Consider the following 23,784-nt stretch of genomic DNA (forward strand, 5'->3'; position numbering starts at 1 on the left):
TCTCAGAGTGAAACCACACAGGAGGGGTCGGAATGGTTAGCTGAGTTAGGCCCTCTCTAGGGACCTGAAGGGAATGACAGCCCAGCTTCTAGTATTACGGGGCAAGGAAGCAAGGACCGGCAGGTGGGCGGGAAGACATTCACATGGATGCAGCATTTAGGAAGCAGAGGATTTGAGTGAGTTGACATTGAACCTGCAGTAGTTTTGGAGCAAATGTAAATTAGCTAGTAGTGGGAAGTGTGTGGATAAAAATAAGTGGTCTGACATGAGATGGTCTGGACTGTATGACCTTAAAATCTGTTAAACTTTCTAGGACCCCATTTTCTCATCTTTAAAACTGGGTTAATAATATCTGCCACATAAGAAGTAATTACCAAAATCTCAAGTCTAGTACAGAACAAGCATTCAATAAATTGGTTTTATAGAAGTGGGAAGCTAAGCTTTACTATTTGAACCACGTTCCTCTTATGTGTTCTATATCCAAAATTTAAAAAACCAAGAAAGGAAACAGTTCAAAATTCCAACCTAGACAACCTTTCTGACAAGTAATTCGGAAATATGTTTTATGAACCTTAAAACTATCCATGCTTTGACCTAGCAACTCTACTTTTGAGAATCTAGGCTAAAGAAATAAAAATCTCTTTGTTCACATTATTTACTTTATTGCCATTTGGAAGGATCCAAAACTGAAAACAACCTTAGTATTCAGCAGTAGGGGAACAGTTAAGTAAGTTATGGTTCATGTATTTCTTTTCATTTGTTTTTTCAATAGATACAGATTAGTACCTATTAGGCACCAGGATAAGTACAGAGCAAACAGTGGTAAATCAATCATATACACAGTTCTTGGTCTCAAGGACAATACAAACTTGTGAATGAAAGACATTAAACAAATAAAACATATGAATTACAAACCATGAAAAATACAATGAAAGAATAGAATGCTATTACAGAAAGTATCAGAAAGCTTAAGATATACCCAAATTTAGACTAAGAGTAGGTCTCTATGAGGAAAAAGGAGTGTGAAAAATAATATTCTAGGCAACGAGACCAGCATCTATGACCCAGAGGCAGGAGAAGGCATGGCTGTGTGAGCTAACTGCAAGGTCAGTGAGAGCATGTATTATACAGACAATGTGTGTGGTGGGGATGGCAAGAGGAAGTGGACGAGAAGGGCCTGGCAAGGTTGGATCACAGAAGTCCATGTAGGTCCCTGAACAGTGATTGAATTTTATTTTAAGTACATGAGAAACTATTAAAGGTTTTTCAACTGCAATCCAGTTTACATGTTAAAGAATCACTCTGGCTGCTATGTGGAAAAGGGACCGGGAGGAAGGTGAGAATAGGAACGTGGAAGGAGGATGGTATAAGGAAAAGATGCATCTGACATACATTCTGGAGTTAAAGCTGGAATGAAGGGAAGGTGGGTTGGGGAAAGAGACAGGAATAAAGGATAACTCTCAGGTGCCTACCTTTGATAATCAAAAAAATATATTAAATAAAAGAAAAGCCAGTCTAGAAGCAACCATTTTTCCAGATAGATGCAAAAGCTTTAAGAACGGAGCAAATACACTTCCTGGGAACTAGCAAGATCATGGTAGGAGAAATTAAAGTGGAAGACCCTAACAGGAGTCGGGGTTTCATAGTCTGTCTGCCTTCAGTTACTCAAGAGAGTTTCCTTTCAGAGTTAAAACGCTGCCAGTTCTGCATGTCACTATACTGAGAAAGGCAATTCCTTGAACCCTATGCTGCCAATACATAAAGGGGAAAAGAGAGTTTCCTGGGCTGTACTCTAACACATAGAACAGAGACGTTACTTAAGACTGGAACTTCCCAGTTCCCCTTTGGTTTGCCTTCTTCCAGACAAGCTAGACTTCCACAGTTTCCACCTGGTACAGGGAAGAAATGAGATACAAGTTTTTAATGCCCTCGTGACTAAGCCAGAGGCATCTTCCCATGTACACCCTTGTCTAAAATGATGTAGAACAGAAGCAGTGATAGCAAGACTCTTCAAAATAGTCCTCAGGGGTCAGTTATGACTATGACCACACCTCATAGTCCTATCAGCATTCCTAGCTCCCCACAGTCATGATGAAGAAAAACTAGGGTCTCCAAACCCCTAAAAGGAAAGTCAGGAAGCAACAAGAGCCACTGTTGTTGGCAAGAGAAAACAAAGGGCCTCCCTAGAGAACCTGGTGTTACATGCAAAGGGTCAGACTGAAGAGCCTACGGCAGGGATGTAAACAAGGTGAATCCTACCTACTCTTTTAGTTTCTGCTCTGAAAAACCTAGCTCACAGAGCTAGGCACAAGCAGCTAACCCAGAAGGCTACCAGATTGTTAAAATCCCTAGAAACTCTAGGAGGCATCAAAGACCATTTCATCCTTGCTTAAGCCTTTACTGGGGACAAGGCTATGTATGAAATTATTTTTTTTTATATGTCAAGTTTTTAAAAAAAATTCTTTTTCAATTTTTACATTTAAAAAAAAGGATATCCATCATACAACTTAACTCACAAGTTCTCTTTGGGCCTTTCTCTTCATATCCTGTTTTTTCACCCCTCCCACAACTTAGAATTCTGTGTTACCATCACCTTGCTTTATCTGTATCCCATATATTTTGTATTCTCAAACAATATATGTATTTTTTTATCAGTCTATTTTTGGAATCATAATCAAATGGTGACTTTTTTTTTCTTGCCCAACATTATATTCTGAAGATTCTCTCAGGCTGTTACAGGTAGCCAAAGTTCATTCACTGCAACTACTCTGAAGCACTCTGTTTTGAGACCATACCAACATTTATTTATCCATTCTTCTACTGATGAATATTTGGGTTGTTCACAGTTAATAATTCTGCCCTGAATACTAATTTTATGTGTTTCCTCATGCACATGTACAAGCGTTTCAATATTAGAATCTCTAACCTTACCAAGTAAGGCCAAACTGTTCTTCGAGACAGTCGTACCAATTTACACTCCCCCCAGCAATATTAAGTGTTCCAGTTGTTCTGGATCTTCACCAACGTTTGCTACTGACAGATTTTAAATTTATCAAATGTAGGTTTAATTTACATTTCTCTGATTATTAATGAGGTTCACCATCTTTCCAGAGTTTACTGGTCAACAGAGTTCCCTCTTCTGTGAGGTACCTAGTCAAGGGTTTCCCCTATATTTCAACTGGATTGCTTAGTTTCTTATTAATCTGTAATTCTTCATTCTAGATACTCATTCTTTGTCTGTACAAGTGTTACAAATAAATTTTACTAAGCTTGTGGCCTGCCCTTTCATTTCCTTTGTCATATTTATGGACAGAGTTTTGCATTATAAAGTAGCCAAGTTGATTGATCTTTCCCTTTATCAGCATTTTAAATCTTAAGAAATCCTTTTTTGCTGTGAGATCATAAGCATATGTACCTCCATTACTGTCTCTGCTTCATTGTTTTGTCTTTTAAATTTCAGTATCTACACCACCTGGGACCTATTTTTTGTTTGGTTTGAAACAAGAATTCACTTTCATTTCTTCCCATAGGGTTACCCAACTGTTCCAGCACTACTCATTGTAAAGACCATTCTTTCCCCCACCAAAACTGCCATGGCATTTCTGCCATAAATAGGTTTCCACTCACACATGAATCTACTTTGGGGCTATTTTGTTCCAGTGGTCAATCCATCTATTCCAGTGCCAATACAAAACTGTCTTAATTTTATAATAACTGTATCTGGTAAGGCAGGTCTCCTCACCTTGTTCTTCTTCTTCAGGAATGTCTTGACTATTCTTGAATCTTTTCTCCTCCATATAAATTTTAGAATCAGCTTGTCAAGTTCCACAAAAAACCTGTTGGGATTTTTATTGGAATTGCATTGAATCTATGTATCAGTTTGGGGAGAATTGACATCTTAACAATATTGAGCCTTCTAATCAATCCACTGATCTTAACTCTTCACTAGTTTAGGGTTTTTCTTTAATGTCTTCAAACATTTTTATAATTTTCTCCAAAGATTTTGCAAATATTTTGTTAAATTTATTCCTAAGTACTCTACATTTTGGATGCTATTGTAAATGGCATCTTTTAAAAATTATTATCATTTTTCTGATTGTGGCTTGTGTACAAAAATGCATTAATTTTTTATCTTGTTTTTGTACCTATCAACCTTGCTAAAGTAACTTACTAATTCTGATAATGTATCTGATGAGTATTTGAATTTCTTCTAAGACAATATTCTCCTCTGGAAAAAATGCTTATTTTGTTTCTTCTTCTCCAATCCTTAATACCTTTCATTTCTCTTCTTGCCTCATTGTGCTGCCTAAGATCTCCAGTACAGTGCTGAGTCTCATTCTTTTCTAAATCTGAATCCCCCGGCAAACACTCTAACTGGAGAATCATCAGCGTCTGAGCACTCTGCTATAATGGGCAATCTGCTCCCTTTTAAGGTAGTTCATCACATCTCGGGAAGTTCTGTTTAGAAGGACCCAAAACCTAGACACACATTTCTTTTGTATTTTCCTTGTTCTGACTAGTGGAAAACCCAGAGGTCAGCTGGAGCCTTCTCTGTCCCTTGGAAACCCATTAACTCCCAATTCCCTGGACTACTGAATTCTGACACAGTTCCTGCTGATTCCCATAGGCCTTCGGCTCTGATTCATCTATTTTGAGACAACGCGTCAATGTAGAGGTTATTCTGCCTCCACCTCACTCAGATGCCACACAGTTCCTGTCACCAGATTACACATCCATGCTTCTCCACCTGGAAGGCAGCATTAAGCAGTCTCTACAAGAATGCAGACTTGCATCAGGGAGGGTGTCACATCTTGCAATTTACAGATTTGGATCATCTCACTGGTTCCACTCTTTCCTCTCTTCTCTGTCACCTATCCCCTTCCTCTCAGGAGATAACTACATTTTGCTTTTTTAAAAAAACAAACAAACAAAAAACACCTTGAATGCTTTAGGGATCTCAATAGGTGGCTTTTAAAAGCGTCTCTTTTAGGGGCGCCTGGGTGGCTCAGTGGATTAAGCCGCTGCCTTCGGCTCAGGTCATGATCTCAGGGTCCTGGGATCGAGCCCCGCATCGGGCTCTCTGCTCCGCAGGGAGCCTGCTTCCTCCTCTCTCTCTGCCTGCCTCTCTGCCTACTTATGATCTCTGTCAAATAAATAAATAAAATCTTTAAAAAAAATAAAAAATAAAAAAAAATAAAAGTGTCTCTTTTAGATAAATTCAATGTTTCTAAGACAAAAGCTGGTCAATAAAAAAATTCTAGCTTGGGGTGCCTGGGTGGCTCAGTGGGTTAAAGCCTCTGCCTTCAGCTCAGGTCATGATCCCCAGGCTCCTGGGATCGAGCCCCGCATCAGGCTCTCTGCTCTGCGGGGAATATGCTTCTCTCTCTCTCTCTCTCTCTCTCTCTCTGCCTGCCTCTCTGCCTACTTGTGATCTCTGTCTGCCAAATAAATAAATAAAATCTTAAAAAAAAAATTCTAGCTTATAACTCTAGGGCAAAGGCCATCACCTAGAACTTTCAACCATGGGGGGGCTTCATGGAAATGCTGCACACTCCATCAAATATCTGAAAACAGCTGTCATGTCTTATGTGAATTATTCCTTCAGCTGTTCACCTCCATAATCCAATTTTTCTCCAGAACAATTTCCCATTTAGTGATATTCCTTTTCACAGAAACTTGATCACAAGACTCTTAGCAAAACTCAAGCTGGGGACACCAACTCTTTATTCTACATGCTATATATCAATTAAAGTACAGTGGTTATTATGCTAAAGCTAAAGTCTGTTAGTTTCATTTATCATATTAAGAAACTGTTTTGTAAAATGTTATGAAAAGAATATGCTTATTATAAAAGAAAAATCAAATAACTCAGTAAAAATTAAAAGTTCCCTATCATGTTTCTTATGGCTTTTAACCCCCTTGTAGAAAGCCACTGTTTATAGCTCCAGACTTTAAAAAGTATTTTTGGGGGGCACCTGGCTGGCTCAGTTGGTGGAGCATGTGACTCTTGATCTTGGGGTTGTGATTTTGAGCCCCATGTTAGGTGTAGAGATTACTTAAAAAAATAAAATCTTAAAAAAAAAAAGTATATTTTTAAAGGGGGATTATACCAATGTACAGTCCTCTGCAACGTCTTTTCTCCCAAAACAGTGACTTAGAAATCTAGGTTCAGACATTTATTTTAATGATAGTATAAAATTTCACAACGGATACAAGAAATCATTTAGCTAATCTGCTATTTGACAGATAGTTGCTTTTCACTTTACTTTCTTTGCTATTATAAATAGTGCTGTAATGAACAACCTTCAGGAAACACATACTTGGTTTTGTATCAGAGTCTCAGAAGTTAGGTCAGATAGTGTAAACATATGAAATCTGACTGATATTGCCAAATTATCCTTCCAGTACTATACCAATTTAAACTTGCTCTACCTGTGCATAAGAACATCTGTATCCACAGGTCTCTGCCCATACAATACCAATCTTCTTAAATTTTCAAAACAAACAGGCCCAAAATAATGGTTAGTTTTAATCTGGATCTCCTTGATTACTACATGTAGTTCAGCTTTTCATAGGTTTATAGACCATTTGCTTTCTTCCTGAGAACTATTAATTTTTCTACTTCAACGTTTAGTTTTGTCTCACAGGTCTGTAGCATCTCTTTATGTTTTATGAAAGTTTCTCTTTCTACCTGTGGCAAACAGTTTCTCCCAGTTGGCCACTTTTTTTTTTTTTTTAAGATTTTATTTATTCGAGAGCATGCAAGCAAGCAGAAGTTGGGGGGGGGGCAGTGGGGAGAGCAGAGGGAGAGGGAGAAGCAGGCTCCCCACTAACTGAGCAGCGGGAGCCCAATGTGTGACTTGACCTCAGGACCATGAGATCATGACCTGAACTGAGGGCAGATGCTTTACTGACTGAGCCACCCAGGGACCCAACTGGCTACTTTTTTATGGCGTCACTTTTCATCGGAATATATAATATTTTAATGTATTTATTATCTTCCAATATATTCCATTGTGCCTTCTGATTCTTGTGTTTTGCTTAAAATGGCCTTCCTCACCCCTTGATTGTAAGCGTATTATTCTGGTAGACACAAATTGGTGTTTTTGCCCTAAGTGTTGCTGTTCTCTTCCCTGCCAGGGCTGGTTGCATGCACAGTTGCATCTGAGCCACACTGTGCCAATCCAGATTCTCAGGACTGTGAAACCAAGAAAGCACAGAGACCTCCCTAGAGGGCCCCAGAGCCAGCAGGATAGGGCCTGTTCTGCCCAAGATTTGGTAGTCTACCTCAGCTTTTGATTCGGTTAGCTTCTCCCAAGTCTTCCCAATTAATGGTTTGGAGTTTTTTGTTTGTTTCTTAATTTGCTTGAGTTGAGTTTTTTTTTCTTTAATTTATTTGACAAGAGAGAGATCACAAGTAGGCAGGCAGAGATGGGGCGGGGGAAGCAGGTTCCCTGCTGAGCAGAGAGCCTGATGTAGGGCTTGATCCTAGGACACCGAGATCATGACATAAGCCAAAGGCAGAGGCTCACTGAACCTCCCAAGTGCCCCAACTTCTTTTATTTTTAAATAAAAGACCCTTAACTGACTTAGCAGTTTCCTATCAGAGAGGGGTTGTGGCTGGGAGACCGAGGGGAGAAATGTGGGTGATGTGAGCCTGATTACTGGGTTCAGATAAAGGGAAAGGAGCTATCAATCAGTTTTCAGGACAGGAAAGGGTAAGCCACTCCTAGTTCGCAACTGCACTCAGTCACTTCAGTTACTGCTTCCAGTTGCCTGGGGTATGTACGAGCTTGTGGGAAAGAGGGAGGGGAAGTCCAATTAAAAGGAGATGAGGAATGCTGAAATCAAGGGTAGTGCAATTCTGACAAAATCAGATAATGAAATAAGGAAAAGTCCAGCTCTCCAAAGAGAGCACAAAACTTAGGGCCTTTCTGACTGTGCCATGTGTTTTGCTGAACCAAATGTTAAGATTTCAGTATCTCGCTGGATGCCGAATGTTAATGCCAGTGAGACTCCTATGTTTCCTAGGCCACTCATGTGAAAGCCAGGGTCTTAAGTGAGATGACAACAGTGCTGAAACAGAGGAGTTGGAGAAAGCCAACTGTTAATCCTCTCTAGTATGCTCTCTACTGCACCCTGCTTTCATGAGAAAGACAACTGCCCCGTGACTCCGCTCATTGCTCATGGACAATCACGATGCAAGCACAACACAATGTGGAGGTTAAAATACATAAACAAAAAGAAAAGCAAAGAGCTGATACTTGGAGGAAACTGCAGGAATTCTTTGAGTTGGATCATCAAAAATCGTAGGAATAGTTGTTGATACAGATTTTGGAGATCTTAGACCAAAGAGGGAAGAGCATCATTTTTGGGTAAGGCCAAATTTCTAATTTGGTATGGTTAATTGAACTTCTGCACGCAGTATAACAGCTCAGGAGCCTGGCCACAAAATGGCAGGCTAGGTTGGCCAATGGAAACCTGGACTGAATGGTAAAGTCAGCTAGGTAACCATGAAAAGCCGAAAGCCCCTGGCACAAAGTGGGGGATTATCCGAGCTACCAGGGTTCCAAGAGGCTCAACCTTCCTGCTGACACCTTCACTGTGTCCCTGATGGGATCCACCAAGCGTGCCTTGCCAGAGAAGGCACACATGTGAGGAAAGCACTAGAATCTTTCAGAAGTGCTTCTGTGCCTGTCTTCACCAGAGTGAGATGCTCGTGGAAGGGACTTGCTTCAAAATGGGATTCTCATCCTTCCCTGGGATGGAAGGAGCCTCAGAGGCCAGAGTCTCCAGGACTCAGACATCTCTAGTTGTGGATAAGTCACTGGGAAGCTCCCAATAATAGGAATGGGAGGCAGCCAGCACAGGTGAACTAAGGGGGCCTGACTAGACTGCCAAGCTAGAGAAAGGGCTCGTTTGCATCCAACTGCCAACGTGGGTCAATTCATGACCCAGAACCCTTCAATGTTAGGCATGTGAAAGGAAAAAGTTCACATAACATCAACACTCACATACCAGGAACTTTCTCTTCATCTTCTCCTAAGAATTTACACCCACTGACCATGATAACTCCACTGGGTAAAGGAAAATACACCTTTGGGGATCTAGCAGGTTCTGGCCTTGAGCTACCTAATCACTGGGAACCTAGAATGCCACTATTCTATGCTAGTTAGAATGGAGCCTTTGCAGGCTAGGTAACAGTAAGAGTTTTGGCCCAAACCACACTTACATTAGGAAATACCTACTTTCCCAGTGTATGGTTGGAACAGCTATCTACAGCAAGTGGCAGAATACTCACACTGGTCTCTTATCCCAATGGATAAGAAGGACCATTAAAATAGCAAGAGCGAATGCAAGCTGGAGCAGTAATCTCTTTACCAAAAGGCTAAGAGGAGTTACAGAGATCCTAAGTCTCTAGGTGAGTTACAGAAGTGCTACAGAAGACTGTAAGTTGCAGAATAATGAGACAGTACATTTACATGTGCGAGTTTAGTGATGATATGAAGCGAGTGCTCAGTGACTTCCAGCATTAACTATTCTGATGCTTCCTACCACCACCTCCCCACATGCAAGCTATAAAAGAAACTAGCATAAGAGACCGACAGTGTTTAAGGATGTCAGTGGATTTTAATATATGAATCACGTAGAACTGCCAATTTGTAGGTGCTTTTCCAGACACACTCTCCTTTCCTACAGATTGACATAACCGCTGGTACCTGGAATATAGCTACTCATTAATAGCTATATCTTTTTCCTTTATGGTGCACAAAGACTACATGAAGCAGTTCCCATTCTCATGGCAGGAGCAGCCCGAGTGATAAATCATCTTGACATCTATCTGATGTGATCTGGTTCATCAGGATTTTGTCGGTTTCACAGGCCATCACCCTGACAACTATGCTGATGGCATCAATCTGACAGGACTTGAAAAGCAGGAATATATGTATGTTAGATGTACATGTTAGACATAAAAATAAAAACACTTCTGCCAAGTTTTCTGAAAGTCAAAGGCCTGTGGCATGTGAGAATATCCCCTCCAGCATAAAAGACATGTTGCTGTTCCTTGTTCATTCCCCCTTCCAATCCCCTAGGAAGGACTGATGCTTGTGGAGCCATTTTGGATTTTGAAGACAGCATATACCACGTGCTGGTGTTCTGCTCTGACTCAGTTATTGACTGATATGAAAGAGAAGGCTCTCTAGTTAACCCAAGCCACAGAGAAATAGGCTCTGGGTGATCTTATGGGGCCCTAAGTGTCTGTGCTTAAGGCTAAGCAGGAAAATCATAATGCAAAACATTAGGATCTGGAGACAAAACCATGATCCTGTCAGCAAGATCATGTTCCTAGCTTAGCACTGGGTTCTGGTAGAGACTATATGCCTGACTGTGGGTCACAAGATATGCAAGTGACTTCAACTGCCCATCATCAATTAAGTATCACATGATTCCATAAGCCACAAATTTGGACATGTCCAACAGAATTCTACCCCCAGATGAAGTAATGTGTACAGGACACTTGCCGCATAGCCACTCCTTCAACAGACACAGAATTCCAATGATATCAACAGTTAATGGAAGAAAAAAGTCCAGCCTGGTGCACAAATGGCTCTGCGAGATGTACTGGCCCACTCTAGAAGTAGACTGCTATGGGATAATCTACTTAAGGGATGACTCTGAATGAAAATAAGAGAAATCCTTCCAGGAAACAGAACTCCAAGCAAGGTATCACACTACCTCACTGGAGGTCAGGATCTAAGCCGATCCCTGGATGGTGGATAACTGGAACAAGAAAGACAGAAAATATTTATGCTCCATGTGTATGCTCACCAGACAGCACTCACTGTTAAAAATCCAGGAGATGTTGCTCAGCCTTTTCCTTCACTGTCCAGCACTGGCCCAATGAGCCCATGAACACAGTGGCCGTGGTAGCACAGTAATGGGGCTCTCACCATAATATTTGTTTCAATTTGCCTACCATGCCTCCAGGAATACCACCTCCATCCAGGGATTTACTGGAATGCTTCACCTCAGGCAATATTCCTCCAAACAACTCACTTTACAAAAAAAGAAGTTTGGCCTGGGGTCACATCCCCTATTACCCAGAAGCAGTGGGCACTACAGATTATGAAAAGAGCAAAGTGCCTATTGGGGACCTAGCTCTGGTGCTAAGGCTGGGGTATTATCTTGGCGGATGAGGTAAATGTTTCAATGAATAATGAGCATTAAACGGTGTCATTTTTCCAATAACCAAAAAATGAGCCCAAGTTATTTCATTAACTCTTTCCTAGTAAATGGAATTCTACTTTAACTACTTTAACTCTTACTTCCTTTTTTATCTATTCTCTACGTTGTAGCTCGTGATTTTCTCAGAGTGCAAATCTGACCTTATCACTCTTTTACTCCCCTAAGCCCTTCAGTGATGGGAACAGATATGAGGGGTGACTCATCTACCCAGTAACTATTCCTTCCTTCCTCTTTGCTATAATGGCTCCCATTCTGTGGAGTTGTTTGCCTATCCCCTACATGACACAGGAATAATCCAGACTGATCTGAGTCAGCTGCAGTAAGCTTATTTTTCTCTTGCTTGGGACTGATTTAAGAAGGAGTTTGCAACAGGGGAAGTCTTCAGAACCTCTTGGGAAAGTTTTCCTCCCTGATAAAGGAGACACACAGGAAGAAACTGTCATCCTTTTCCCACTGGGCCTTGTTATACTTCCATGTGGCACTCAGAACTGAGGAAGCCATTTTGGCAACAAGAGGGAGCCAGTCTAAGAGAGAAAGTTGACACATGGCTGAGTAGGAGATGTAAAGGAAACTGAAAGTTTAATAATGCCCAAGTTGATGAATTAGCCAACTCTGTAACTGCTTTTCTATGTCCACCACTTCTCTATAATTATTACCATCTTATATCAATGTATTAGCACCTCTGATCTTAACCCTTGCAGCCTCTAACTGTACTCCTTGCATCTACTCTGGTCTCCCCCTGGGATCTTCTCTATTTAGCAGCCAGAGATATTTTTTCCAAAATATAAATCTGGTTGGTCCATGGCTTTTCATTTCATTCATGATAATCTACAACATCTACAGTCTGGCCCAGTCTTCTTCCATGGTTTCCTCTCTTGTTACCTCCCCAAACCTTTGCCTTTAAGCCACATATAGCCCTTTTTTTGTTTTTCAAATGTATCCTTCTCTTACCTGCCCTCACTAGTGATAGTTTGGCTCCTGCTACTTCCAGTGCCTGGAACATTCCCCACTCTCCTTTACCAATGCCTTTGCTTATGATTAGGTCTCAATTAAAACATAGTATCTTCAAGGAAGTTCTGAACTGGGATCAGAACTGCTGGGCTGGTCATACCAACTGGTAGATTCACAAACATGTTCAGCTTCTTTAGGGAATTATTAAAAACAAAACAAAACAAAAAACTAACCTGCATGAGGCCTGTGCTCGATCGTCTTCTATACTCATTTACACCTACTGTCTGTTACTTATGACACTCTGGGACCTGTTTCAGACTCCAAAATGCCACCTCTTAATATAGACCCCTACAACTATGCACCAGTCCTTCATGTCCTATATTGCTGTCTGAACTTAGTTATTTTCGCTCTTGTTTATGGGGATTTCCCTACTAGATGGCAAGTTCCTTGAGTGTAGAGACTGGATCTGTTTTTGCTTCTCAGCAAATCTCTGGCACCTAGCAAGTATTAGATGCTTGGTAAGTATTTATTTAAAAAAGTAACAGATGCGATGATGAATGGATGGATGGATGGGTAGATGAGAGAGTTAAGACAAATCTTATTTCATTTCCTATCTATGATCACATAGGAAAGGAGTCTAGTAGAAAATTTCTCACCTCTTAACCCATTAGAAAACCTGTTTTCTACCCCATGTCTGAAAAGGCCTGACCTTTGGTCTGCCTTCCTCCCTGCCAACACACCAGCCTCAGCAAAGAACTCACGTTGAATTCCTCTCTGAAGAGCTTATTGTCATCAGCCATTCTCCGGTTAATCTCCTCTTCCAGCTTGTCCACGGGCAGGGGTGGATACTTTCTGTTGGTGCTTGGGGACCTGGCCAGAAGTGGCACGCTCTGGGGTTCTGCAGTATACAAGCAGGGAGGTTGGTCAGGTGCTCTGGAGACCAAATTGGGGACTCTACCTCATGCACCAGGCCACCAAGGGCTAGGTCTCCTTTCTTCAAGTCTTCCCCCTGTCCCTTGTATGATGGGGAAACCCTTTATTTCTTGATTTTCTTCTCCACGAAGGTTCCCCATGTCATGAAGGAGTGCCTTACCCACATCCTCAGTGCGACCATTGGATAAGCGGAAAGAATTGGAATGGCTCCCAGCTTGCTTGTATTTCTTAAACCTATAGAGAAAATGTTCATAGTGAAAAAGTCAAGAGTCAAGAGACTCCAGTCACTGGCCTTATATTTCCACATATCAATTCAGCTTCCTAAACCTCCTTTACCAAATAAAGATGTTCTTTTAGAGTGGGGACCTGCACATGCTGAGGCAGCTCTATTTCATGGTGACCCAGTGCCTCTGGATGCTCCTGCTCATCCTAAGCACACGAGAATCCAACCCAGGTGCCATAACAGTATATTCTGGCTTTGTAGGGCTCCTCCGTGTGGCTCCAAGTACAGGACTCACTGGAGAGGACCACTACACCAGGTGGGGAAGGGCTAAGTGGGCAGAATACAGTGGAAGGGAGATAAGAATGATCCTATCAAACAAAATCCTGGTATTTCCCCAGTGCAGTCAGAAAGAAAGCCCAGAGCTTCAAATTGGGTGGGCACAGGTCTGGCTATAAGTCTCCTGCAGAACAGGGGAGACTTAGGACAAACTGGAGGGGTGCATAAGGTTCCCCTCTCTTTATCCCTGCAAAACAACAGAGGGAGCACAGAGCAACTTAAACCAAAGATAAGGGTGGGGTTAATCCTAATCAGCCAGGGCTGTAACTTCAGCAGGAAAAGAACAAATGCACCTTCCTTTTCTCTCCCTTGGGGTTCCCCCTCCTTGTTTTTTTCTCCCTGTGGGAGCAGTAATATCTAGAGGACCCTGAAGAAAGAAAGGGGAACTCTGTAATTCACATAGTTCAGTTTAGCACACTAGGGTTAGGGATCCTAGATCCTAGGTTTATCCCAAACTTTTCCCAACTAGAAATAGAATAGGTCTCTATTTACCATATCATCTCCAATCCGGTACTGTTAGGGGTTGCTTCAGCAGGGCTAGATCTAAGGGTCTTAAATCACCCATCACTAATAACACAAGACTATATAGCTTTTCCTTCAACCTCAAACCACCATCCTGGGCTTTAGGTTAAACTGGAGTTGGGGAACTGAATTTGGGCAGATGGAGGGGGGGGGCAAGTCTTGAAGAAAACTATGTAGAGCTTTTAAACCATTTCTATGTAGAATTTTAATCTTAATATTATAGAACATTCCCCTCTATTCTATTCACTGTCCTTATCCTACTATCTTCTGGACTATGTGGGCTTAATGAGACCCTGGCGTACTGAAAAAGAATCCGAGAGAGTGCAGAAGCTTTAGAATTCTCACTTTAGCATTTAGCATGCTCACCTTAACATGTACAGAACTATGATAATGAACACAATCACTAGCAGAGAGGACAGGGCCACCATCACTGCAATAATTGGCGTCTCATCTGAAATTGAGAGAACAAAACATGTTATTACCATTGTGTACAATGGAAGGCTCAAGTCAGCTGCTCAGGGGAACACCCAGATAAGGAAGATGGGCTCATTCCATGCTTCTGTAGCTTTCAGGGCATTGACAGAGTGAGTGAGAGAGAGAACATTTCCCACAGCTACCGCAGGGCCAGTGTGGGTGGAATGGGAGGGAAAAGATAGGAAGAAGAACCTAGAGTGACACGCCTATCCCATCTCTGACTTGTACATTTGTTTACTCTCTCTCCCTGGATTAGAATTAAAACCCTCTGAAGGTTTCTTTCAAAGCCATAGAGCCTAAAACAGTGCTTTGCACATAAACCTCCAATATTTGAAAGCACAAACATATCAATCCTGATGGCAGGCTGGGTGTGCAGGGCCAACAATGTGCTCTGTCCCAGGCTCAATGGGCTCCATCTAGAGGACGATGGGAGAGGAAGGAAAAAGGACAATTTTCCTATCGTAAACGCAGTTTCCTGGCACTGAGAAGAGTGTTCCTGATTAAAGCAGTGAGACATTATTAGATCCTTAAGCACTATGTATCTAAAATGCTGGGTACTCTTTTCTACCTCTTTCCACAGCCACCTTTTACCAGGAGCCCAACTATAGCAACATCGGGCTTGGAGACAGAACTCCTCCCTTCATTCCACAGGGCCCTGCTTCCTATCCACCCAATACTTAGCCTCCTTTCTCATGGCGGCTGACCAGGTGCTGACTCATCTTCCTCCAGTCCCACATCCCCACCATGAACCATACAACCAGTATGAGTTTATAACTATCTTCACCATTTCCCCTTCTGCTAAAAGGGAGGGCATGTCCCTCCCATGTAAAGGTCAATCCTGTCACATATGGTCTGGATTACATCCATTACTGTCACCTCAACAACTTGTCTTCTTGACCAGTAACTATGTGCCAGGCACTGCTCCAGACTCTGAAAACAGAGAAAGGAGTAAGCAGACAAGTGACTTGTGAGCCTACATTCTGGGGGAAGCAGCGGCACACTATTCAGAAACAAGTAAACATATAATTCGGACAGGGACAAGTGCTTTGAAGAAAAGATGAGTAATGGGATAGAGACTGATGGGTTGAAGGGAGTTATTTTAGAGTAGTTCGGGCAGGTCTGAAGTGCTTACACTGAGCAGAGGTCTGAATAATGTGAAGACGTAAACCATGCGAAAATCTGGGCAAGGAACTTTCTAGGCACAGGAATATCAAGCATAATACCTCTTAGCAGCTTGGAGAGCTCAAGAAATAGCACAAAGGCCCATTTTAGTACCAGATGTGACTGGAGGGGTGGGCAGGAACCTGAAGACTTGGGGCTTCGTACACCATGGTAAGCAGTGTGGATTTAATTTTGAAAGTGAAGAGAAGCACTATGTGATTGGAGGAGTCTGAAAAGGGCAGAAATATCACTGGATTTACATTCTTTTAAAAGATCAGCTAGCTAACCTGACTCATAAGCAGTAGTCATGAGGTGAGAAGTAATCCAGCAGAATATGGTGTCACAAAAGCCAAGAAAAGAGTTTTTCAAGGAGGGAGTAATCAACCAGATACTACAAAAGACTAGGTTGGTGAGTTTCACAGAGAAGTGAAATTGGATTTGATAAGACAACAGCTAAGACTGTTTTAAGAGTGGTCTCAGTTGAGTAGTCAGTGAAGCAGCATAAATGGAATGAAATAAAGATGGAAAGAGAAGACAGTGAGATATCAACTCTTCATTTGAAGTGAGGACTTCTACCATAAAGAGGTGCAGAGAGAATGAACAGCAACTGGAGGGACATGTGGGATGGAGGTTTTTTGTTGTTTTTTTTTTTTTTTTGAGATGGGAGATATCATACTTTGTTTTTTCTTTTTTTTTTTTTTTAGATTTTATTTATTTATTTGACAGAGAGAGAGAAGAGGGAGAGAGAGAAGCAGGTTCTCTGCTGAGCAGGGAACCCTATGCACGGCTCGATCCCAGAACTCTGGGATCATGACCTGAGCCAAAGGTAGACACTTAACCTACTGAGCCACCCAGGCACCCCACCATGCTTCTTTGTGGATAGCAACTTTCAAACACACCCTGGTATGCAGCTGTCATCTGAAAATGAGCTTTCAAACTACTCCCTCCTCTTTGAAGAACTTTCATTTCTTGGTTTCCACAACAAAGCACGCTTCTGATTTTCTTTCTATCTCTTGGCTGCTCCGTCTCATTTTAACCTCCTTAGCTGTTCCTCTCTAACACAAGGTCTCTAAATGTCTGAATTCCTCGGGGCTCTGTCCCTAGCACTCTTCTCTGCACTCCAGCTGATCAGACAGATGGCTGTAAGCGCAAATGACACACTAGCAATTCCCACATTTGCACTGCCTGGTCAGATCTCTCTTCTGAGCCTGTATGTCACCCCCACTTAAATTTCACAGGCAATGCAAACCTTCTGTGTCTAAAGCCTTCCCCTCACCATTCAGTAGAGAACACTACCATGCATCCTGCAGGTCAAGGAAAAAGTGTGGATATCCCCTTGATTTCCTCTTACTTACCATCTATATTCAACTCAGCTGCAAGTAATATGTTTTAGGGCTAAAATCAATGCCTCCAATTTGTCTGCCTTTTTCCATTCTGTTGCCAACACTGTAGCCTCAATCCCTATCCTCTCTCATCTGATCATAGTAACCCTCACCCTCTGTCTATTGCTGATCCTTTCTCCACAAACCAGGCAGAGTGGTCTCTAAGAAAGCAAGCCAGATCATGTTCCTCTCTTATAAAACCTTTTAGTTCCCAAGCCTTTAGAATGAAATCTAATACCCTTATACCAGCCTAGAACAACCTCCCCATCAGCCCCTGCTCACCCTATCTCCTGCTATGCTTTCCTTGCTCACTCCATTTTGGCCACTGGCACCCTTCATGCTGAGTTCATTTCTTCTTTAAGCCTTCAAACATGTTATGCCTTTCTTCTTTACATAGCCTCCCTCCATTCTTTGCCTAGCTACCTCCTAGTCATCCAGTTCTCATTTCAAGTGTTACTCTTCCCAAAGAGGTCTCTTCTGACTTCCTACAACAAAATTATGATCCTAAGTTTTAGTTTCCTTAGTGCTAAAATAAGTTATGTGAAGGTTAAATGAGATCATCCATGTGAAGTTTTTGGTGCAGTAAGCAGCACACATTATGTACTCAGTCAGTATCAGCTATTATCTTCCCTGTTATTCTCATAAGGCACAGTTATTGCCCTTGATGATACCTCCCACACTTTGTAATTATATATTTATTTGAATATAGTTGATTAAGGAGTGTCCCTCCTTTATACCATAAATTCCACAAGGGCAAGAATTACATATCTGCTTTGATCCTCACCATATACCTAAAACCCAGACAAAATTTCTCACACATTTGGCATTAAACAAATACTAGACTAATGATCTATCACTAAATAGGTCTTTGTTAAATGCCAATCACAATGTACACCAGGCATTAAAAGAAGGTAATTAGAGCCATCTGACTTAAGATAGTGAACTGAATCCATAATTTTACTTCTTTCTCTTCCCAAAAGTACATTGAAATAATAGAAGAAATATAAAAATACTAATGGGGGCGCCTGGGTGGCTCAGCAGGTTAACCCTCTGCCTTCGGCCGGGGTCATGATCTCAGGGTCCTGGGATTGAGCCCCACATCCGGTTCTCCACTCAGCGGGGAGCCTGCTTCTCCCTCTCTCTCTTTGCCTGCCTCTCTGCCTGTCAAATAAATAAAATAATAAAAAAAATAAAAAATAAAAATACTAATGAATGAAAAGCATGATCTGGACGGCAACAAAGACTGGCATCAGCAGATCTGAAACAGGGATCTGTAGAAGACAATGAAGAGGGACTGACTGGACTGCTGCAGAGATCAATCAGAGCCACAGAGCCAAAGAGTCTTCAGTTGAAAGGTAAACACTAGTTCAACCAGTCTGGGCCTGGAAACACCTCAAGCTTAGAGTTAATCAGGTCTGGGAATGAGAGGGGGCCTTGAGGTAGCAGAATGGTATTTAACCAAGGTTTATCAGTGCAGGGCCAGCACATTGACAGGCTGGCTAACAAGCTGTGTGGTGCCCCATCCAGACTCAGCTGGGAAAACAGAACCCTACACAGACTAGACAATTTGTCAGAGAGTGCTGATGGTCCCTCCCCCCCAACAGAAGTTGTACATATATTTTTAAACTCTGTATTACAGAAAACTTTCAAACTCACATACGTGTAAAGAGAACACTACAATGCATCCTTGTGAACTTACCACCTTACTTCAGTGTTAGCACTTATATGCTTTCCATCTCATCTCAAAGGAGATGTCTTGAAAACAGGGAAACCACAGCCCAAATGTAGCCCACTGCCAGCTTGTGCAAATAAAATTTTGTTGGAGTACAGCTGTTTGCATTCATTTACGTATTGCCCATGCCTGCTTTTGCACTACAAAGGTAGGGCTGAATAGGTGTGACAGAGATAGTATGGATGCAAAACTGAAATTCTTTTATTATCTGGTCCTTGATAGAAAAAAATCTGCTGAACCCTGATCTAGAATGTTTTTTTTTTTTTTTTTTTTTTTTTTTTTTTTTTTAAATATTTTATTTATTTATTTGACAGAGAGAGAGGTCACAAGTAGGCAGAGAGGCAGGCAGAGAGAGAGAGGGAGAAACAGGCTCCCCACTGAGCAGAGAGCCCAATGCGGGGCTCGATCCCAGGACCCTGAGATCATGACCTGAGCCGAAGGCAGAGGCTTAAACCACTGAGCCACCCAGGCGCCCCCCTGATCTAGAATGTTAATACCACCTCTGCTCTTATACAATTCTAGGTCAAATATCACCTTTTGTAGGTAACTGCTCATTTCTTGTACTTCCATAACACTACGTACCTACTTTGCTACAACACCAATCACACTCAATTAAAGTCATTGATTTTATGTCAATAAAATTACAAATTTCTGGAAGGCATGGATTTGAGATCACATCCTGATATCCCTGCACTCAATATTTATTCTTTCATTCAATATATATTTACTGAGTGACTTACTGTGTCAGGCAGGTCTTGAGGGTACAGTAGTGAATAAATCAAAATTCCTTACCCTTATGAAGCTTATACTCTAGTTGAGGAGGAAGAATAAGAGGTAAGTAAAGACATATATAAATACAGATAGTAATGAGTGTTATGAAGAAAAATAAAGCAGGTTAAAAGAGAAAATGGGGGAGGTTGTTCTGTGATGTAAGATGGGGTGGTCAGAACAAATCCTGAATGGATGGATGGATGGATGGATGGATGGATGGATGGATGGAATAAGTAAAGCATGAACAGTGCAGTATTATTTATGACCAACAGTAGTAGAGTTGACAACTATAAGCAATAGGACAAGAAGAGTCAGCTACCAGATACCTTAGAAATGAAAATGGTTACACTTAATATTTTAGCACTTACATAGCAGACACAGAGCAAAGCACCATACATATATCATATATATCATTCAATTCTCTTAAGAACCCCAACATAGAAAGCATTATCAACCCTGTTCTATGGGTGACGAACTGAGCTCAGAGATTAACTTGCCCATAGTATAAAGCTGCAAATGTAAAGCAAGTCACAAAGTTACACTATTCTCCTGACTCTTCATACCCTACATAAACCAATACCACTTTAACTCTTCCAAGCTTTCAGGCCAAAACAGCCCTCTGTAATAGAAGTAATATTTTATCTGTTAACATCTGAATTACATCCATGTTTCTGATACAGTTAAGGACAATACAGACAGTAAAGATGTCCCCAGGCCTCTGTGAGGGAAGGAGACTCAGATCTATTAAGAAAACAGGAGAGACCTTACAGCTCCCTGTACCAAATCTCAGATTTAGAGATAGGCTCAGGATCAAGTCACTCTCCTAGGGTCCCTTCCTAACTGGACAGAGTCATCATCTCATGTCTCAGGCTTGTCCTAGGTCTTCTGGAGGTGGCTTTGCATGATGCAGGCCGGTGTAGGCAAGACAAGCACAGTGGTCTATTCCTTGGCCTACCCCCACCTCCTCTCCACTATCCATTCTAGCAAATTTTACTTCCTAGACTTGGGCTATGGGAACAGCGTTTCAAAAACATTAAAACGGTACTCTGGGACAACAGATGTCTTATTTGCTATATCCTTTTCCCAAGAAAACAAAGGGTAATGTTACTCTAAGGGCTTATATGTAGACTGGTGACTCACCTAAAGATTCAGACACACCTTGGTCAATTACAAAAATAATCACTGAAGTAAAAGCCATACTCCTTTAGCCTCAATCCCTAAGGTCCGTTTGTCTCATCTCTATGCTTTTCGATATTAGTATTTATCAACTCTCAAAGGCAAAGCTGTAATGTTTTAAGTACTTCCCACTGGCTTTAAAAACAGCAAAAAAATAATCAGGTTGACTCAAGAGCCCAACCAGTGGGTTGAGCCCAATCTTGTCTTGGGCCGAATTATCATTCAGAAACTAGTTTCTATTGCCCACCTAACTTCCCTGAGGCCTCTGGCATTATCTTTCTAAAACAAAATTCTGACCATGTCACTTCCTTCCTTCCCATCACCAGGAGACACCCTGACCCTTGAGCTCACTGCACCAGCAGGTCCATTGTGCAGAGAGGCTAGCTCTGGCCACTCTCCACTTCATGTGCTTCAATTGTGCACAGTTCCTCAAATACTTGAGTTGCTCTTCCATGTCTCCTTGCTTTCAGCCTATCCGGTGGCTCATTTTTCTCAGTCACTGTATTAATTTAAAATACCCAAAGTTCACCTCCACGCGTCCTTCCCACTCCCCAGGCACGAGTCTTTACGTTCTCCCACAGCACTTTGTGTGGTATACCAAATACCATGTAGCTGAGTGGACTTTGATAAGCATCAAAGTCCTGTTCACAAGACTGTTCATCAGACCTGATCACCAAAACCTGTTCACAGGTTTCTTCCATGAGACAGGGAATAGTTTCTTTTCTTTCTGGATTCCTTAGCATCTAACAGGTAGGTACTGAATGAATATATAATTAAAGGTACTTAGGGAAAGCCATGGAGTTCACAATAATAATGTCATTTACTACAATGATCAAAAAATACTTCTTTAGAAAGCCAGGAGGAGCAGGTGATCTGATCTAAGAGCTGAGAAACCTGAATGAGCCTCTGAGATTCAAAAGAATGCTTATCCTGCCTGGTTCTAGAACTCTGTAGTTCAAGGACTCCTTCAGAAATGTTTAGAGGATACTCTTTCCAGACTTAAAACAAACAAACAAAATTAAAAAACCAGGATGCCTGGGTGGCTCAGTTAGTTAAACATCTGCCTTTGGCTCAGGTCATGATCCCGGGGTCCTGAGACTGAGCCCTGTGTCAGGCTCCCTGCTAAGTGGAGCCTGACACACTCATGCTTACTCTCACTCTCTCTCAAATAAATATATAATATCTTAAAAAAAAAAAAAAAAGGTACAGTGCAGGAGAATAGCTAAATGTTTACAGTCATAGTGGAATGGCTGCAAGATGACCCTGCCCTGGGAGCTGTCTCACACACAGGCTCCAGGAGGCATGGAGTGTCCCTGTGTCCATGAATCCCAACTGACCGGCTAATATTCCCAACCTCCTTAGTCTCCCATCAACAGGAACAGTAACAGAATAGTGGGGTGGCAGGAGTAGCAATGTGACAGCCAGCTCCTGCTGAGCAACTGCCATGTGCTGACCCAACAGCAGGCCAAGCACTTTGTATGTGTTACTTCTTTCTCCAAAACAACCTTATGACAGAAACTGTTCCAATCCTATTTTGCAAATGGTGAAAAGAGGCACAGGGAAGTCAGATATCTACCTCACCCTGCTGGTAAGTGGTAACAGTCAACTCAAGAACCGAGATGGTTGAGCCTGAGTCCAGGGATTTTAACCACTGAATACCCAGCTTATCCAAATATTCCACAATGCACTCACTCCTCAGCCTTAATATATATATCAAGATTATTCAAGAGCATTTTCTTACACAGGAAAACCTCTGAATAGATGAATGAGAGTATGCATCACTATCCTGCTCCACCTTCATGAGAACGGGAAGTAGATGTTACAGATTCCCCTTCCAGACCACTCCCCTAGCAGCTGGGAGGGTTAGTGTTTAACAGTTCTCATTAAGTCCTTTCCCAGGAAGTACCGTTGGCCTAAGAGAGTAGCCTGACCCAGGGGAAAGCCCCTGCAACCTCCATTCCAGCTCCAGAGCTTTCTGCAGGACTAAGGCCTTCGCTGCCCTTGCTCTGATCAGGTGGCATCTCATGTCATCTCCCTCAGTACTAGTGCCTTCAGTGCTTTGCAGGTGCTATGGAGAAAGTACTCTACAGTAAACCTGCTATCTCAGAGTCTGTTCTCTCTACAACAAAACTAATAAAATAGATGTAAAATTAGTGAAGACCGAAGAACACCTGGAGAGTGCACTCATGACCACTGATTTCATGGGGAAGAAGTACTCAGGAGATAATGCAAGAACTGGATTTAATGCATTACTATGTATTACACAAATCACCTGAATTAACACCAATAAAACGCTTTAAAAGAAAAGCTGATTACAAAAGGAAAAGTGCTGTGATTCCACTTAAATTAGGTGGCTAGGATAGACAAATTTATAGAGACAGAAAGTAGACTAGTGGTTACCAGGGCCTGGGAGAAAGGAGATATGAGGAATTACTGTTTAATGTTTAGAGTTTTAGTTTGGGATGATAAAAAAGTTCTGGAGGTAGATGGTGGTGATAACTGTACAACAATGTGTTAATTTCACTGAACTATCCAGTTGGAATGGAAAATTTTATATGATGTATATTTTACCACAATTAGAAAAAAAGCTAGTTCTACTGGATAATGTGATATATTTAAAAAATAATACACATGATAAAATAACAAGTTTCTTAGACTTCAAAAGAAAGGAAGCAAAGTTGCCTGCCTTCCTTTGTCTCTTTTTATTCCTTTCTGTTTTGACAATTAAAACACCAGCCACTGCTATTCAAAAGTATCCCAGAGACCAGTGCAGAAAAACTTATAATTTAATTCATCTGTATATGATATACTTTGCTTAGCAAACTATTATGATGAAAATATTTTAAAATAATTTGCCTCATTTCTCAGAAAGCATT

At 41.6% G+C, this 23,784-nt stretch overlaps 1 protein-coding gene across 3 annotated transcripts in view; it reads right to left on the bottom strand.

The window, feature by feature from the left end:
• The window catches only part of PTPRA (protein tyrosine phosphatase receptor type A), a 149,439-nt gene that overhangs the window by 31,179 nt on the left and 94,476 nt on the right, over nt 1–23,784 (bottom strand). For 2 of the 3 annotated variants that reach the window (XM_045980776.1, XM_045980775.1), the window contains 3 exons: nt 14,579–14,663; nt 13,292–13,365; nt 12,960–13,096 (listed from right to left, as the gene is read on the bottom strand). In XM_045980776.1, the coding sequence (XP_045836732.1) occupies nt 12,960–13,096; nt 13,292–13,365; nt 14,579–14,663 (296 nt within the window). Of the gene's footprint in view, nt 1–3,742; nt 3,816–12,959; nt 13,097–13,291; nt 13,366–14,578; nt 14,664–23,784 lie in introns of those variants that run through there. The other variant, XM_045980777.1, reaches the window with a different exon arrangement.

The sequence above is a fragment of the Meles meles genome, chromosome 16 (genome assembly GCF_922984935.1).
Source record: "Meles meles chromosome 16, mMelMel3.1 paternal haplotype, whole genome shotgun sequence".
NCBI lineage: Eukaryota > Metazoa > Chordata > Mammalia > Carnivora > Mustelidae > Meles > Meles meles.